At 38.7% G+C, this 18,675-nt stretch overlaps 1 protein-coding gene across 2 annotated transcripts in view; it reads left to right on the top strand.

Annotated features, from left to right (window-relative positions):
* The first annotated feature begins 1,514 nt into the window (after positions 1-1,514).
* Positions 1,515-18,675, top strand: part of LOC144073164 (dynein axonemal heavy chain 11) — a 34,076-nt gene continuing 16,915 nt past the window's right edge. Inside the window, exons 1-49 of one of the 2 annotated variants that reach the window (XM_077598773.1) lie at positions 1,515-1,653; positions 1,739-1,932; positions 2,012-2,198; positions 2,270-2,369; positions 2,577-2,788; positions 2,925-3,143; positions 3,231-3,398; positions 3,507-3,623; positions 3,737-3,874; positions 3,955-4,070; positions 4,177-4,372; positions 4,739-4,840; positions 4,931-5,326; positions 6,320-6,652; positions 6,827-7,081; positions 7,156-7,325; positions 7,400-7,622; positions 7,700-7,816; positions 7,882-7,968; positions 8,052-8,210; positions 8,838-8,921; positions 9,008-9,166; positions 9,259-9,381; positions 9,615-9,737; positions 10,207-10,431; positions 10,506-10,597; positions 10,719-10,845; positions 11,160-11,300; positions 11,451-11,684; positions 12,043-12,174; positions 12,684-12,844; positions 12,916-13,072; positions 13,168-13,313; positions 13,382-13,498; positions 13,575-13,713; positions 13,806-13,898; positions 14,564-14,758; positions 14,841-14,918; positions 15,005-15,137; positions 15,273-15,400; positions 15,643-15,791; positions 15,976-16,126; positions 16,218-16,349; positions 16,445-16,618; positions 17,219-17,423; positions 17,565-17,730; positions 17,798-17,900; positions 18,168-18,407; positions 18,492-18,653. In XM_077598773.1, the coding sequence (XP_077454899.1) occupies positions 1,904-1,932; positions 2,012-2,198; positions 2,270-2,369; positions 2,577-2,788; positions 2,925-3,143; positions 3,231-3,398; positions 3,507-3,623; positions 3,737-3,874; positions 3,955-4,070; positions 4,177-4,372; positions 4,739-4,840; positions 4,931-5,326; positions 6,320-6,652; positions 6,827-7,081; positions 7,156-7,325; positions 7,400-7,622; positions 7,700-7,816; positions 7,882-7,968; positions 8,052-8,210; positions 8,838-8,921; positions 9,008-9,166; positions 9,259-9,381; positions 9,615-9,737; positions 10,207-10,431; positions 10,506-10,597; positions 10,719-10,845; positions 11,160-11,300; positions 11,451-11,684; positions 12,043-12,174; positions 12,684-12,844; positions 12,916-13,072; positions 13,168-13,313; positions 13,382-13,498; positions 13,575-13,713; positions 13,806-13,898; positions 14,564-14,758; positions 14,841-14,918; positions 15,005-15,137; positions 15,273-15,400; positions 15,643-15,791; positions 15,976-16,126; positions 16,218-16,349; positions 16,445-16,618; positions 17,219-17,423; positions 17,565-17,730; positions 17,798-17,900; positions 18,168-18,407; positions 18,492-18,653 (7,593 nt within the window). In that variant the 5' untranslated portion in view covers positions 1,515-1,653; positions 1,739-1,903. Of the gene's footprint in view, positions 1,654-1,738; positions 1,933-2,011; positions 2,199-2,269; positions 2,370-2,576; positions 2,789-2,924; positions 3,144-3,230; positions 3,399-3,506; positions 3,624-3,736; positions 3,875-3,954; positions 4,071-4,176; positions 4,373-4,738; positions 4,841-4,930; positions 5,327-6,319; positions 6,653-6,826; positions 7,082-7,155; positions 7,326-7,399; positions 7,623-7,699; positions 7,817-7,881; positions 7,969-8,051; positions 8,211-8,837; positions 8,922-9,007; positions 9,167-9,258; positions 9,382-9,614; positions 9,738-10,206; positions 10,432-10,505; positions 10,598-10,718; positions 10,846-11,159; positions 11,301-11,450; positions 11,685-12,042; positions 12,175-12,683; positions 12,845-12,915; positions 13,073-13,167; positions 13,314-13,381; positions 13,499-13,574; positions 13,714-13,805; positions 13,899-14,563; positions 14,759-14,840; positions 14,919-15,004; positions 15,138-15,272; positions 15,401-15,642; positions 15,792-15,975; positions 16,127-16,217; positions 16,350-16,444; positions 16,619-17,218; positions 17,424-17,564; positions 17,731-17,797; positions 17,901-18,167; positions 18,408-18,491; positions 18,654-18,675 lie in introns of those variants that run through there. The other variant, XM_077598772.1, reaches the window with a different exon arrangement.

The following is an 18,675-nucleotide window of genomic DNA, read 5'->3' on the forward strand; positions in this document are numbered from 1 at the left end:
TGAAGCATATGATAGCCATATCCTTATAGCTACATTTGAGCAGCAAATAGTGATGTCAATTCCAACTTTTTACCTTGCAGCCTATTTTTATGTTAGGTTCCCATGTTGTCTTTGCTGCTTCGGTTGATTTATAAACAAATGTTATATTTAAAATGAATAACTACCTATATTTTATTATATTATTATATCAAAAAAAGTTCAAATTGTATCTCCATCACTCCAGTTTGTGTGCTCAATTTTGGTTATACCATGTCTACTGCCCATAGCTGGAATAAACAGTCGGAAAATACATGAATGAATTAATAAATTGGCATGCAATCGTCATTCACTCCAAAGGGTGGGCTTTGGGACCCTGATCACTAACGATGGAAACATCACTGCTGTTACTGATCTGCTCTCTGTAAAAATCTGCGTTCTGACTACTGTATATGATTTATTTTGTCACAGAAGTGTTTGAGTATATTCAAAATGCTCCCAATGTGTTCGGTGCAGTACATTGTCCTAAATCAGGGGTTGGGATGGGAAAGTTTTTGAGAGAGACAAAAACAATTCATAGTCTTAAATGTTATTCCTTGGGAGGAAAGCTCAGAATTTAAATGTAACAAATATATGAAAATGTGCCTTTTTTAGTTATTTCACCCAGTACAAAAAGTCTAAATCTGGCGACGCTAGTGGTAGGTCGGCGCCACAGTGGTGTGGAAACGCGACACTCCTATTTTCCATATTTTACCTCACAGATTAGCAGAGAGCCATATACATCCACCAAACGAGCCACATTTGGCTCCCGAGCCATAGGTTCCCTACCCCCTGTCCCAAATCCTTTTCAACAAAGATTCGTGATTTCTAACCACATTGACTTCAGCCCTCGACAACGATTACAGCATGTATTTCCTCCACGCAAACATGATTCAAAACAAACAAACAAAAATAAACTCCCCAAGGTGACAGACAGATCTAAAAATCGGCCGTGATTGAGGAGACTGTCCGTTGCCTGGCAACCACACGCTGAACCTCCCCCGCGGACCATTCAACTCCGACTCCGCTCGTTCATCGACAAACGCGTGGCGTAAACCTAATTGATCATTCAGGAAATATTTTATCGAGATAACACGTGAGTTTTTTTGTTGTTATTCTCTTCCCGAAAGTGGCGAGGATTAAACGCCATGTTTGTAAAGTGAGCCAACATGTCAGACGACGACGACGAAACTCCGCCTTCTTTTCTCGACGACGATAGAGTGAAGTTTGTCGAGGACAAAGTTTGTACATTTTTACAAATTAAGACGCAAACGTGGGATAAAAATGCTGCCTGTGAAGAGTTTCAGACACTGTTAGCAGATTTCTTTGAAAAAAACGCTGCTGTTTATTTCTGCTCGCCAAAGGCAGGTAGTCTAGTCGCCACCAGTGAGGTATGCTCAGTGTTACATTAACTAGTACAGTAAACATTTGATTAAATGTGGGTTAGGGTTAAAATTGATCATGTATTCATCAAATCTTTTTTTTTTAACGTAGACTCCAAGTTTTGGCAGATATAAAATCATCTACGCTACAAAAAAGCAAGATGGCCCAGTTATTTCAGAAAACTACAGAGAAATTCTACTTTTTGGTGTTCTGGCTTCATCTCCATTGTTGCAACTTTCAATTATATTAGAGCAGGTGATGAAAATTTGCTTATGTTTTTTCTTTTTTGAAAATGATCAATATTTCAATATGAACTGCTTTTGTTTGTTTAATTTTCAAGATATGTGTCCCACTGCTGTCTAACAATCTAAATCAGCACACTTGGCCACGACTTCTATCTGAGGACATTACACAAAATGCACAGAGCATATGTAGTAAAACATCAATTGTGCGGAGACGTGCTTTGGGGGAATCTGTCCTCGTCATCCCGCTTGATGCAGACTGGATGGGCAATACATCCAGCGCTTTTACAATGTAAGAGCGCCAACATTTATGATCAGAGAATCCGCTGGTGTAAATGCAAAACTTGTATTTGTATATATTTTACACTCAGGTATAGCTACGACAGGACACTGGCTCACAACATAGAGACCCAGGTCAGCAACTGGACCAATCTAATCCAGAGAATGTTGAAGGAGGATTCATCAGATATACTTAAAACGGGCTGTCATCCTGGCCCCAGAGCAGAGCTGGGATTCTGGGCTTCCAGGAAGAGTAATATTCAGAGCGTATATCAACAGGCATGCATGGAAAACTGGCATTTTATTTGATTCTTAGGCATTCCTGCTATAATGTGTTTTCCCTTATGTAGCTTCTGAGTCCTGTTGTTCAGAGAATGGCAGAGATGTTGGAGATTATGGAAAGCAGCTATTATCCTTCAATAAAGACCTTGATAGGAAATGTATTTGATGGTAAGATTACACTGGGTTAAGAAAAATACTCTTTTTATTTAGATTGTCTGTTTTCATCAAGTGATTTATGACAACTTAACATTGCTGCATTTGAAGATTACAAATGCCTCTCTTCATGTCAGGAATATGTCATTGCATTTTAAACCAAGGAAATCGCCCTGTTAAGAACATTATTTGGTGAGCTAACTAATATGGTTTTCACTAAAGCACTTCAAGAAGCAGATGAGATTGACCTTCATTTACAGCCATTGTCTGTTCAACTTTCTGGAATGGAAAATGAAAGATTCCCAAGCTTTCAAACCTCTATACCAGCACTGCTTCACCTGTTATTTCTAATCTGGACTAACTGCCAAGCATATCAAAGGCCAACACGAATTGTTGTTTTACTGGAGCAACTTTGCAATCTACTAATTGAAAAGGTACAGCTTGTGATGTTACTATTGTAGTTATTGTGCATATAAAATGACAAGTATACATATTATTTTGCACCTTGTTAATATCAAATGTGTTACAGGAGAGCTTGATTTATACGTTAACAGGTCTACTATTTTACAGGCATCTACATATTTGTCTTCAGATTTACTGCGAGAAGATCCCGAAGAAGGTATACACATGGTGAAGATGGTGATAAAAGTTTTCAAATGTTTCAAAGAAAATTATCAGAAGCAGAAGGAGAAATTGGCCAGCTATGCAAAAAATGCTCGCTGGGATTTTCCATCCGTCATGATTTTCACCAATTACAACAGCTTCCTTAACCGCATGCTACAACTGCAAGTGAGGTTTCAAAAAATTACATGCAGTTAACATGTTTTTGCCGGTACAGTATATTAGGTTCAACACGATCTTGTTTTTCCGTCACAGGACATTTTTGAAATTTTGCTGGAATACAGGCGGATGGAAAAACTGGAATTTGGTGGTCCAAAAGGCAAGATGTACTGGGAACAATCTGTCCAGTTGTACTCAGAGTTCAGTGATTATTGCCTGTCATTGATAAATGGTGATCACAGCCCTCTTGACTGCTACTCTCAGGTAAACTATTCTATTCTTTCATCAGCGGTTGAATAAAATGGTAACTACATCAGCCGTTTCCTTACTCTGTAACAAGACACAAATAATTACTTAAATTTGATTCTACAGGAATTTGAGGAGGATTATAACAATTTCAAGGCCAAGATTGTGGACTTTGAATACCGATTTGCCAACCTGCTTTGCTTAGCTTTTAAGGATTGTGCGGAATTGGAAACGATGTTTAAAGTAAGAATGCTGGATATATTGTACGGTACTGTTTTAAACTTGTATAGGTGGCACTGCCATTGCAGAAGCAATCAATCATTGCATTGTCTCTTTCTTGTGTGTATGTGTGTTAGCTGTTAACAATTTTTGGACCTTTTCTTGAGAGAGGACATGCACGCCAAGTATTCAGTCCCAACATTCCTCTACTGCAACAACAGTTTCATGATGAAATGGAGAAATGTAAATTGCTCTTTGGGTCACAACTCAAAGAGGTTGGTAATAAGATGTAAACTGATTGATGAAAAACAATGTTATATTAAATGCATAAAAAGTATTATATTATTATTTACAGACAGAAAGTGGTTTGGGAACAAACATGGTGCCTGCATCTAGACTGTTAAAATTGGGAAATATGATCAGAGAACGCATTGAAGCATCCTGGGAAAAAATACAAATTCAGTTTGAGACGTGAGTGAAAGGACACCTTTATTTTAGTTTAATTACCGGTGCACGTTTTCTTTAATTTGATGCAGTAGTGTGACGTATCTCAAGACTGATTATTCAGTATTTTCAGATCTGCTGGAGATATGGATATGACAAAAGAACATGACTTATACAAGGAGATGACTAGTCTTCTACACCAATGTGAGGCAGATGCTTACTCTAAATGGTGCGGAGGTTTGGAGCAGGCTTGCGAGATTAATCTGAAACAGCCACTTATATGTAGAAACTCTTCAAATGACCTCATCTCAGTTAATTTCAATTCCAAGGTGAGTTTGCTTTTTCCCCCAATAACAAAGACACCCAGAGCTTGTGTTATTTGCAGTAGGGGTCATTATCATGATAAATATTACATTTTTTGACTCTTAACATTTTTAACATCATAACTACAGTATTGTTATATTGCCCAAAAGGTGTTCCTGCATGGGCGTATATAGTTTCCACTTAGGGTTAGGTCAATTTTTTTAAAATAGAACTGTCTTCTAGTGTTGCTATGGACCCCCCTTTTTCACAGGAGATAGGATCATGAATAAGGTTAACAAGCAAAAATCTAGGTATCATTGACAATGATTGATTTGCTCCTGTCCCACAGTATTAAGATGTCTGATTTAGCAGTATTTGTTTTGTCTCAACAGCTATCTGAAGTATTGAATGATGTGAAGTATATGCAAAGGCTTAGCATTAACATCCCTGTGGCCGCCATGGATGTTTTTGAGAAACGTGACGTCTTCACAAAGGTAGAAGCACACACGCTCATGGCGCTTCCTGTTATTATTTTGACAGTGTTTTTAAAGGACATAATCATCTATCATCTCAATATGTTTTAGTATGTAAGCAGTCTGCAGCTTGTAGTGCAGTGGTACAACAAACTCAAAAAAACTGTCCTTGAAGTTGAACTCCCGCTCATCAGTGATGAACTGGCTACAGTAGACCAACTACTTAAAAGAGCTGAGAACGACTTGACGTGGCAAGATCAGGACTGTTGGAACTTCATAAACGCCACCAAGAAGCAAGTCCAAGACCTTGTTGACCGAGCCAGTAGAGCAAAGGAGAACCGTGATGCCATTCAGTCAATATTGGGGACATGGAGCAAACACACAATGTTCTACAGAAAGGACAACAAGAAAAGCACACTGCTACAGCTGGAAGACAGGAGAGATCGTGTTGCCAAGATATATAGCTCCATAAAAAAAGATGGAGACTCCATCCACAAGTTGATGCAGGTAAATCAACATTAGCACAGGTCATATTAACATACCTGTCAACTTATACGTTTTCCCGTATTTTAAGTTTTTTGATCATTTCACATTGTGTACGCCACGTGTCAAAGTAGCGGCCCGGGGGCCAAATCTGGCCCGCCGCATCATTTTGTGTGGCCCGGGAAAGTAAATCATGAGTGCCGACTTTCTGTTTTAGGATCAAATTAAAATGAAGAGTATAGATGTATATTAAATGTCCTGATTTTCCCCCTTTTAAATCAATAATTGTAATTTTTTAATCATTTTTTCTGTGTTTTTAGTTCAAAAATAATTTTGTAAAATCTAAAAATATATAAAAAAAGCTAAAATAAACATTATTTTAGATCTATAAAAAACGGAATATTCAGGGCTTTTTATCCAGTTCTTTTAATCAATTTATAAAAAAAAAATCGAAATATTATATCTAAAATGGTCAGGCCCACGTGAAATCAAGTTGACGTTAAAGCGGCCCGCGAACCAACCTGAATCTGACACACTTGGTGTACGCCATGTAACAACTTTTGTACGGGTAAATTATTTTTTAAGTGCGTTTTTCGTGAAACCGATCTCGTTTTACCCGTTTCGGCTGTAATCCGGATCATCGGGGTCACTGTGCCCGTCAGCAAGCAAAGTACCCAGAAAGTCGAGCTGTCAGCGTCATACAGCGACATCTACTAAATTGAATTTAGTGCATACAAAAGGCTGTTTGGGCACCCCGTCCACTTTGGGGAAAACTTTGGACTTAGTGCGCCCAATGTGAGTAAACATGTGCCGTGTTGGTTTTGTAAGGTTTATTATAACTAAATAAGGGCAATTGCAATCATTAATAAGGGGAGCAATATGTATGTATTAAGTACATATAGTATATATTCAGATTCTGACATTACATACTGTACCAGGAGAATCTAATGCAGAACAGGAGGAGTATAATGCATAATATTTTCTCTTGTTGCTTTCAATACTTTGTACCATGTGTAGGAGAACATGGCGCTCTTCAATGCAGACCTCGCTTCAGAGGCGTGGCAGTCCTACATGGACTATGTGGATGAGATGATCATTGAAGGGCTGTTTGCCTATATCAGCCACTCACTTCAGTTCTTTCTGGATAACATGGAGTCATATCCAAAGCAGGTTCCTCTCTTTGAGGCTCAGTTAATGCTCACAGATTTAGGGATGATATTCCTTCCCTCACTGGAGATTGATGCGCGAGATGGCTTCTATGAGCTGTTCGACGGACTGGTTGGCGATATATTCAAGACATCTGTGAATATCAGCAGGTTGACTCCTGATTCTAGCGATGACAGCTATCAGGTACTGCATTTCATTGTTGGGATCAGCATTTGACCAAAACTCCTTTTTTCACATTTAGTCGTGAATGAATTGATTGATTACCATAATTTTCAATTAGTACTACTTTTTTCCAGTGCTATCAATGCACGATAAGATAAAACAGTCAAGCACACTGTCATGATTGACCTCTCACAGGTTGTAATGGAAGACATGCTGGATTTGTTGGATTTACGAAAAGAAGTGATGGAGAGAGTAACGAATGTTCTTAAAAAAGCCATATCTTACCAGCGACAGTTTGATTGCTACACACATTTGTGGCAAGATGACCGGGCAGAGTTTCTCAGTCAGTTCCTCTTGTATGCACGAGCACTAACACCTGAAGAGGTGGAGGCTCATAGAGCTGATATTCTCCTGGAAAGCCCTCCCACCGTTGATCACTTTAAAGAGCAGGTAAAACGTGCCTTAGCAGTTGCAAAATCTTCTGACATTTGAGTTTGTAAGTAACAGTGGTCCTATTTTTACAGATTGGCTACTACGAAGACCTCTACTCTGAAACATGCAAACTAGAAGACTACACAGTATTTGAGGGATGGTTTCGAGTGGATATCAAGCACTTCAAAGTTAACCTCCTAAACATTATTAAGAAGTGGAGTTGGCTTTTTAAGGAACACCTCTTAACATATGTGACAAACAGGTGGCCACTGACTCTACACAAGCACAAAGAAAAACGTTTATGTTTCATTCTTACATTTTATGTTATTTCTTCAGTCTTGAGGATCTCCAAGGATTTGTTCGCACTACTGTTGAAGGGCTTGCTAAGTGTGTGCCTAAAGGAGACTACCACACTCTGGTAGAAGTCATGAGTCATCTCTTGGCTATTAGAGACAGACAAGCTGTCACTGACAAGATGTTTGACCCTTTAAGAGACACAGTAATTCTGCTAGAACGACATGGAGTGGCCATTCCGGACAAGGTCTATGTTCAGATCAAGGTAATGTAGAAAAATATATTTACTTTGTATTTCTGTCACTTGCAAATGTGTATTTCAATAGAAAATATGCATTTTAGGAACTCCCTGAAAAATGGAATTCAGCTAAAAAGTTGTCCTTAACAGTGAGGCATGAAGTGGCCCCGATGCAAAATCAAGAAGTGATGGTTTTACGAAAACGCTGCTCGGAATTTGAGGTCACAAATCTATGAATAGATTAGATCAGAATTACATGTAATGACACTGACATTTTTTCATTCAGGTGAAACAAAGCCAATTCCGGGAAATCTTCAGAGCAACTGCACCTTTCAGTTACAAAACCTCTCAACCCTATATTTGTCTAGAAAAAGTAAGACTCAAACTCATGCCTAATTGTAGTCATAAAAATGTATATTTCACACTTCAGGTAACCTCTACAAACCTCTCCTCTAGTCTGAAAAAGCAATCAATGACATGGGGAAAGAATTGGCAGCGTTGCAGGATTCAACCAATTTGTTTGACGTGACAATTCCTGACTATAAAGACATCAAGATCTGCAAACAAGAGATCATTGTTCTCAAGGAACTATGGGACATTGTCATATTTGTGAATGTAAGTAAAATAATAGTAATTTGTAGTAGGAGCATAGTTTTTCTTATATAATGTCATTTTCTACTTGAAAATGTCCACTCTTGGAACGGATGCACATAACAGAGGATATATGTAAATCTCTCCTTTTGAGTAGACCACCAGTGACCACTCGTGACCCTATTTAATTGGTCATATACAGAACTTATGCTCACTCATATACATAATATCACCGATCACATGATGCGAATATGGTGAGTCAATGAGCTTAGAAATTTAGGCACTTGCATAAAATGCAAGTTATCTGATTAAAAAAAAGAGTAAAGCATTTCTTTGGCAAACCTAGTAAAATAAAAATTAATATGTAGGTAATACAGAGCTTCTTTTGAAGCATGGGAAACAGCAAATTAAGGAAATTTAATACTGTACAAAGGTTGTCAGGAAATAGTGGTGGGAGCAGGGGGGCTATCTTGCGTATTATACACAAGAGTGTAGTATACTCGAGAAATTACGATAAAAGCCCCAAGAAGCAATAACTCAATAACCAGCCCAGCCTGCTGTCTTGGTGGTCATTGATTCGCTTGCCACTAAATGCCCCAATTAAGCTCCCTCAGCCCATTGACCCTTGTGCATGTGTCTTTATCTATACAGACGAATGTGGAACACTGGACAAAGAGCAAATGGAGGGAGATAAATGTTGAACAGATGGATGTAGAATTGAGGGGGTTTGCTAAGGTGAGAGCACCAACAGTGCACCACTGCTTTGATTATTACATTGGCTCAATAACTATTAATGGTTGGAAGCTGTCTGTTTTGTGTAGGAGATGCGGAAGCTTGACAAAGAAGCTCGTTCATGGGATGTCTATTCTGGTCTAGACCTTTTTGTGAAGAACCTGTTAACATCGCTGCGGGTTGTGAGTCAGCTTCAGAACCTTGCAATACGAGAGCGTCACTGGGTGCAACTAATAAGGACGATGCAGGTTTGTAATTACTTGGAACATCTTGCGACAGTACATGAAACTAAAACATTTTAGATTGAAGTGTTTTTTTTCCCTCTCATAAATATATATAGATGAACTTCACTATGACTGATCGTACTACCCTGGCAGAACTATTGGCTCTGAAACTGCATCTTTATGAAGAAGAAGTCCGTAGCACCGTGGATAAGGCAGCAAAAGAAATGGCCATTGAGAAGGTTTTTCTTTGTTTATGGGTAGCAGTCTATCACATTAAGTAAACAAAGATGAACAACATAGCTTTCATTATTTATTCTATTTCAATTGTTCTGTATGCATGAGAAGATTAAGATCCGATGTGTTTTTGCATCAGTGTGGTCTTGTCTTTCAGCTTGGTCTGTTAAGGCAATTGGTAGGGTGAAGCAATAGTATGGGCAAAAGTTTCAGCTCAGTTTCTGCTCTGTAATTTCAGGTTGTGACTGGAATTGCTCAAATATGGACATCGATGGAGCTTTCATATGAATATCATTACCAATCCTCTATGCCACTTCTTAAATGTGATGCAGAGCTCATTGAGACACTTGAGGATCATCAGGTAAATTGCTAAGATTCTGCTCATAGTGACCTTATCATCTAAAAAAACATTGTACCTGTAACACACAGAAAAAAAGAGGACTTTTCCTTATCAATGGTAGTTAAATGCAGAATGGGGCCACTTTGTCTGACTGTCTAACAGCACAGCTGAGACTTGAGAAGTCCCTATTGAGTCCTCTGATTTATAGCCCCGATCACCCATTGGGCATTGTCGCACCCCGGTGATCTTTTTTCATGTACACCAGATGCAATGGTGGGGTGTTAGCTCGCAATTAAAAGCCTCACTACTTTAGTGCCCCTGTCTTTGTGTAAACAGTCAGTTTCCCTCCCCCATTCTTTTGTGGCGTGGAAGGTGATGAGATTGCTTGCAAATAAAACAGGTGTGTGTGTGATGATATGATCTTAATGGGACTGAGCGTTTGGTTCTAGCAAAACTTAAGCATTCCCAACACGTTGTGCCCATCCTTCAGGTTCAGCTTCAGAGCATCTTTCAGAGCAAGTACATAGACCATTTTCTTGTCCAAGTTGTACAACTTCAGACACAGCTAACAGTGGCTGACTCTGTGCTGACGGTCTGGATGGAGGTCCAGAAGACATGGTCATATTTAGAAAGCATCTTCAAAGGCTGTGATGATATCTGCCAGCAACTACCAGCAGATGCACAAAGATTCCAAATGATAGATGCCGAATTTCAGGTCTGCCCTCACGTTCAGTTTATTGCAAGTATGGTCTAATAGTAGTCCAAATTGATTGAATTTTTCTTTTTCAGGAATTCATGTTGGACAGTGCAAAAACAAAACACGTAATTGAAGCCACCAATAAACCCCAACTTCATGAGAAGTTGGTCAAGCTTCAAAAAAGGTTACTATTATTTCATTCTTTCAAGTGTGAATGTTATCATCTTCACACTCATTCACCAGAACCTTTTGGAGACTATGAATTGCACGACCATCCTTAAATTCTCAATACTTTGTTTTAAAAGGCTGGCTTTATGTGAAAAGGCTCTTGCTGACTACCTGGAGACCAAGAGACTTGCGTTTCCAAGATTCTACTTTATATCATCTGCAGACCTGTTGGATATTCTCTCTAAAGGAAGCCGTCCCAAAGATGTGCATTTTTTATTTTCTCTTTTTCATACCATATATAATTCACTCATGTGTGCCATTGACAGCCATAGACGTCCAATTAATCTGAATAGGAGGATTGTCCGTGAATGCTCCTGTTTCAGAGGCACGGACATTGTTAGACATCTAATCCATATTGACAGGGTGAGGCCAACAGCAAATGATCGCTGCTTAGACCTCATAGTCAAAATGGATTGGACATCTAGCGCCGTCACTGGCAGCCAATGAGTAAAAGAGGAATCATTTTCATTCAATACTCGCTGCCCATAAATATAACATATGTATATATTTTTTTTCAGGTAACATGCCACCTCTCGAAACTATTTGACAATATGTCGGATCTGGAATTGTCCCCAAATCATTTTAAAATTGCGGTTGGCATGTACAGCAAAGAAAGGGAATATGTACCATTCCAGAAAGAATGTTACTGTCATGGAGCGGTAAGATACCACAATAAAAATATGTACATATACAGCTTAGAATCCAGTTATTTGGGGAATAGTCATAGGGGTAGCTTCTCGATATTCTATTGTATATTGTAGATTTCATTGCTATAATTTCACTCATGTTAAAACATGATATTGTATAAGGTGGAGGTGTGGCTGGCCTGTCTGGAAGAGTCCATGCGGACAAGTATTAGGGATCACCTGTCCGAGGCTGTATCTGTATATGAGGAAAGACCCCGAGAGCAGTGGATTCTTGACTTCCCAGCCCAAGTTGCTCTGACCGCATCACAGATATGGTGGAGTAACGATGTGGAAATTGTGTTTAAAAGACTGGAAGAAGGATTTGAGTCTGCTTTAAAAGACTATAACAAGAAACAGGTGAGTAGAGGGTGTGGGCCTACAAATGAGTGTCTTGCTCTTATAATTATATCAAGTCAATGATGTCACTTGTCAGATTTACCAGTGCTATGTCAGGATAACATGTCCTTGACTGCTGCTTTAATAATCTTTCCCTCCCTTCAGCGGAAAGATTACAGCTGTCGTGCAAGATAATTGATAAATACTCAAACCCTGTGATATTTTAGTCGCAAGCTGTGGTTACAACATTATCCAGTTATACTATTCACGTTCATGTACTGTATTTGTTACAGGGATTTTGAAGAATGAAGTGTTAAACCTTTAATCCTATTTTCTTTAAGACAACGGATTTTTGGACTTTCTTTTTAACCTCCCCCAGATTGCTCAACTAAACGTGTTGATTAACATGTTGTTGAATGAGCTGAGTCAAGAAAACAGACAGAAAATAATGACAATTTGCACCATTGATGTCCATGCCAGAGATGTTGTTACTAGATTAATCGCTCAAAAGGTAAGCAGAATAGGAATGGGCTAACTGCATAGCAAAACCACTTTTAACCCACTCTTGGAAAACAAAAAAATAGATTAAATTAAATAAACTTTATTCATCCCGTACTTGGGAAATTCACTGTCGCTGTATATGTTCACTGTATGTGTGTGTATGTATGTGTATATATATATATATATATATATATATATATATATATATATATATATGTATTATATGTACATGTACATATACATATACACGTACATGTACATATACATGTGTGTGTGTGTGTGTGTGTGTGTATATATATATATATATATATATATATATATATATATATATATATATATATATATATATATATATATATATATATATATATATATATATATATATATATATATATATATATATATATATATATATATATATATATATATATATATATATATATATATATATATATATATATATATATATATATACATACCTCTCCAGTAAAGTTTCTCAGTTATCACTTGTGTGTGTAGGTCACAAACTCGCAGGCCTTCCAATGGCTTTCCCATCTCCGACACTGCTGGAATGAGCAGCAACACCACTGTTTCATTAATATTTGCGATGCCCAATTCCCTTATCTTTATGAGTATCTTGGAAATACACCACGTCTTGTCATCACTCCCCTCACTGACCGGTATGTATTTGTTTTTATTCAGAAAAGAAACCAAGCTCTCAGCACAATGACTATTTTTTTCACAAATTTAGCTGCTACATCACTCTGACTCAATCGCTCCATTTAAACATGAGTGGAGCACCAGCAGGTCCTGCTGGAACTGGCAAAACCGAGACCACCAAGGATCTTGGCCGAGCAATGGGAATTATGGTTTACATCTTTAACTGTTCTGAGCAGATGGACTACAGGGTTGGATATTTGATCATCTTTTCTTCATACGTATACATTCATGTATGAAAACTTTAAAATATTTAAAATCATATTTGTGTTATTTTTGTGCTTAGTCAACTGGCAATATCTACAAGGGATTGGCCCAGACTGGTGCATGGGGTTGCTTTGACGAATTCAATCGCATCCCTATCGAAGTTTTGTCTGTTGTTGCGGTGCAGGTGAAAACGATCCAGGATGCTATCCGATCCAAAAAGAATAGGTGATATAAATGTGCTTTTAGCTTTTAGTGCAAGGAGTAGTAATAATAACAGGTTGACGTATTCTTAGGTTCCTGTTCCTGAATACAGAAATTCTCTTGAAACCCTCAGTGGGGATCTTTATCACTATGAATCCAGGTTACGCAGGAAGGGCAGAACTACCTGAGAACCTGAAGGCCTTATTCAGGTGGAAATTATGCATCTTTATAATGTGTGATTAGGTAGGTGCAGGTTAAATGTATGCTTTTTTTACACTTACATAGACCCTGTGCAATGGTGGTACCAGATGTTGAGCTCATTTGTGAGATCATGTTAGTGGCGGAGGGCTTCTGTGCTGCCAAGCTTCTCGCCAGGAAGTTCACGTCTCTTTACACTCTGTGTAAAGAACTACTTTCCAAGCAGGTACAATGACCATAATTTGTTACAGCTCCTTCTCTTGCTCTCTCTCACTCCCTCTTTTTTTAATTGGGCTTCATACTCTCTATATCTTTTAGGATCATTATGATTGGGGTTTACGAGCTGTCAAGTCTGTTTTAGTCGTGGCTGGTTCACTTAGAAGAAGAGACAAAACAAGACCGGAGGATCAGGTATGCAGACATTTGAAAAGGATAGTAACAGTTCCAGACTAATTTACTGTACTTGGAGCAAAGTCGTCATCGAAAACTGCTTTATTCAGTCACTTGACAAATTTAGCACACTCACTGTACTAGTGAAACAACCCAGGTGTAATGTGTTCAACATAAATGGATCAGCAGATTCAGAGCTACTGACTGATTATGATGCTTCTTGCAACAATTTGAAAGAGTTCCACTCATATTGTCATTTTTTTGAGTGAGCAATGTCGTTTCCCACATGAAATGACATTGCTGCTGCATCCCTGTCCGTTTTAAACAGAGATGATTTAGCCATGCTTTTCGCTTTAGTTGAGGCTTTTACTTACTTTGGTTCTTTTTTATGCTCCCTGTCTTACATTTACAACCCAGGAAAAAAATCGGAATTACTTACCACATGCATCAGTTAATGAGCTCTTATGTGCTTGCTACCACATTGTCAGTAATAAGATAAAACATAGTAATAGAGGCCTAGTGTAGATGTTTGTCAGAAACGAAATACATTGAAAGAACATGTCAAAAGAGAAAAATCTATTCCTATGTCAAATTTGAGTAGCTTTATTTTTTATTTTTTTTAGAAGTAATGCTGCTTTACCAAAATCGCACTAAAACAGTGAAGCAAGATAATATGTGTGTTACAGGTTTTGATGCGTGCGCTAAGGGACTTCAACATGCCCAAAATTGTGACGGATGATGTCCCCATCTTCCTTGGATTGCTTCAGGATCTCTTTCCAGGCATAGAAGTGGAGCGAGAAAGGGACTGGGACTTTGAAAATGAAGTCAGAAATACTACTGTTTCTCTCCGACTCCAACCAGAGGAAGCATTCATTCTCAGGGTTATAAATCATCCTAATCTTAAATAATGTTAATCATGATCCATCAATCTATCTTAATCATGCCCCAAATCTCTTTTTTAAGGTGATGCAATTAGTGGAACTCATGGCTGTACGTCATTCTATCTTTGTCGTTGGGAATGCTGGAACTGGAAAAAGCTCGGTTAGATAATAACAGATTTAATTCTTGTTAAAATAATGCAATTGATATGTATTCATAATTTGTTACTCTGACTCACTTTTCACCAGATATTGAGGGTTCTCCATAAAACATATGCTAACCTGAAGAGGAAGCCTGTCTGGAATGACCTGAATCCAAAAGCAGTTGACAGAGATGAATTGTTTGGATTCATCCATCCTGCAACTCGGGAGTGGAAAGATGGCAAGCTTATCTTCTTTACTATAGCTTACTTTTAAATCCACAAGCTACAGTGCGCAACCTTATTATGTTCATGTCCTGTGAACTTGAATCGAATAGCTTATGATTTCTTTTCCTGTTTATGTCCTCAATATAAAGGTTTGCTTTCATCCCTGATGCGAGAGCAAGCGAACATGTCCCACCTTGGACCTAAGTGGATTGTGTTGGATGGAGACATTGATCCGATGTGGATTGAATCACTCAACACAGTGATGGATGACAACAAGGTACCACCCTCCTGTTCATTCATACAAGTAGCAACCCAGGTTTACAGAGGGAATGAGATGTTGTTGTTGTTCTTGTTGTTTTATACTAATTCCGCCAAACCTGCTGGATTGAAAGTAGCGTACTAAAGTGCTTTGTTTTCAGTGCCACAACTAATATCACTGAGCTGATGAGATATGGTTTCATTATTTGGGTTATGATTTGCTGGTCATTAGATCAATATAGTTGTATAAAAATCCTTCAGGTCCTGACTTTAGCAAGCAATGAGCGGGTGCCACTCACTTTATCCATGAGGCTTGTCTTTGAAATCAGCCACTTGAGAGCAGCCACTCCTGCCACTGTGTCCAGAGCAGGAATCCTCTACATCAACTCACAAGACCTGGGTTGGAATCCGTGAGTCTCATGAGAATAGTGTCTTGCATTTTTTTTTTTTTTTGTGTACCAAATGGTGTGATATTTAATTTGTATTTTGTTAGATGTGTGTTTAGTATGTTGCTCAAAATTGCTTAAATAATGGTGTGATATGGGCATAAAAAGACATCTTGAAACCTCATCAAATTTAACAATCTTTGTTCAGATACGTCGCCAGTTGGATTGATCAAAGAGAACGGCAAGCAGAAAGGGCACATTTAACCATACTGTTTGAAAAATATGTCCCACGTTGTCTTGAGAAGATGAGAAACACCTTCAAGACCATTGTTCCAGTTCCTGATAACTCTCTGGTGCAGGTACAGCACACAGACAGAAAGCATTGATTTTCATTTTACTTCTATGAAATCACTAAGAAAGGGCTTGTATTTTTTTTCCCTTCTGCTTTAGTCTCTTTGCACTTTGCTCGACTGCCTTTTAACTCCAGAAAACATCCCATCCAACTCTCCAAGGGAGCTTTACGAGACGTACTTTATCTTTGCTTGCATTTGGGCTTTCGGAGGGGCCCTGTGTCGAGACCAGGTATTCGTTTTCATTGAATTAGAATTGAATTGCATGGCTCTGTGCATTGAGTCAATGCACTAAACTTTAAAAAAAAATCTCATCTGGTTATCTAGGTTTTTGATTACCGAGTGGAATTCAGTAAGTGGTGGATCAAAGAAATGAAAACTGTGAAACTTCCAGCGCAAGGAACAGTGTTTGATTTTTATATTGATCCCCAAACCAAGCGCTTTCTTCCTTGGAGTGACCTTGTTCCTCCCTTTCAAATGGAAATGGGGACCCCTTTACAGGTGAGAACCCCTTAGACTCTTTTCTTAAACTTCCTATATTTGGGAAATGCCCCAAAACACCAAACTTTTTTGAAACCTTTTACAAACTGTCACACACGCACAATCATTAAAATGAAAATTTTCAAGACAAATAAACATGAATCAACAACAAAGCCATTAAAAATGCCCATACGCTCCAGTGAACATAATAAGCAAGGATAAAGTCACTTTGAAAGGTTATGACAGGCGTGTTCCAATGGTTGTTAGGCTTGCCACTGTGTGTGATTACCATCTACTGAACCCCATACCAGACTGTGTGGGAATGAAGGCTTGAGCAACAAGGCTTGAGCTATCACCCACGCTCTTTTGTCTTTCTTTATTCCTCTGTATACAGCTGTGAATGCTCCAAAGCGTCTTGCTGAGCCATAATTAGCAGGCTTTTGTTCTCGGCAAATGATGCTATTATGACAGAATTGTTGGGGTATACTGGCGAAATACAAGAAATTATAAGTCGCATACAATTCATTGAACACATGTCTGTCAATAAATCACTCCAAAGAAAGCCTTAATAAGCATGTATGTTTCTGTTCTCTCTTCCTCCTGCTGCTTGTATGATTGTAGGCTGTTCTTGTACACACAGCAGAGAGCCTGCGTCTTCACTACTTCATGGACTTGTTGCTGGAGCGCAGAAAGCCGCTCATGCTTGTGGGGAATGCTGGAGTGGGAAAAACTGCACTTGTCAGAAATAAGTTGGGTGGTCTGTCAGAGAGTTATACAACTATAAAAGTACCCTTCAACTACTACATAACCTCCTTGACGCTGCAGGGTGAGTGTGGGGATTTTGATTGATCTGTTCTGACAACCACAGCCGATTTTGGCAAGCTGTAGCGCCACCTGCTGGTATCTTACAACTTCTGAATGGTTGGAAGAGGTCCAGTTCAAATCCTAATGTTTGATGCTTTTGTAGAGATCCTAGAACGCCCTTTAGAGAAAAGAGCAGGCAGAAGCTACTCACCCGCAGGCAGCAGAAGGCTGATCTACTTCATCGATGATATGAACATGCCAGCTGTTGATGCATATGGAACGGTGCAGTCTCACACACTCATAAGGCAGCATCTGGATTATGGGCACTGGTATGATGGCGTATTTTTAACTTTGACTTCACTTTTCTATTGTGATGTGTTTATGTTGTCATGGCAGGTATGACAGACAGAAGTTGTCCTTGAAAGAAATACACAACACACAATATGTTGCCTGTATGAACCCAAACACTGGGAGTTTCAACATTAACCCAAGACTACAGGTATGTTCTCAAATTTAGACTGTCACAGAAATAATCACCACTGGTAATACGCTAGCTATTTATCATCATGTTACCAAAACGCCTCCCCCAATAGCAGTCTCCTAGTCTGGATCTGGAGTAGGCATAAAAATAGACCCCAATATGTTTGAAACTAAAGATAGATTATGGGTTCTTTAAACAGAGATGCTATTACAGAATTGTACTAAGTAATTTGATTATTGTCCAAAAATTATATACTATACTTTTTTTTGTTTTTTGTTTTAACAGAGACATTTTACCATATTTGCAGTCAACTTTCCTTCATCCGAGGCCCTCATGTCCATCTTTGGGCAGATCTTGAACTGCCACTTCACACAACAACACTTCAGTTTGCCGGTTCAGAAGAGTGTTACTGCTGTAGTGCAGGCTGCCATAATGCTCCAACACAAAATGGATCTCAATTTTCTGCCAACAGCCATTAAATTCCATTATACATTCAACATGCGAGACATGTCTAACATCTTCCAGGTAGTGCTGATTGTAGGATTGTGACATTTCGGCCATAAGGCACTTGATTGGATAGAAATATTAATTAGGCTGTATGGGTTTCAGGGCATCCTTTTTGCTGAGCCTGAGAATGTGGGGAATAGCACTGACCTGGCTCTGTTATGGCTCCATGAGTCCTGCAGGGTCTACTCTGACAGGCTATTAGATGTCAAAGACCAACAGCTCTTCAGGAAGCTCCAAATGGAGACTCTCCGTGCGTCCTTTGAGGTGCAATGCAAATACTGATTGA

The sequence above is a fragment of the Stigmatopora argus genome, chromosome 4, assembly GCF_051989625.1.
Source record: "Stigmatopora argus isolate UIUO_Sarg chromosome 4, RoL_Sarg_1.0, whole genome shotgun sequence".
NCBI classification, from domain to species: domain Eukaryota; kingdom Metazoa; phylum Chordata; class Actinopteri; order Syngnathiformes; family Syngnathidae; genus Stigmatopora; species Stigmatopora argus.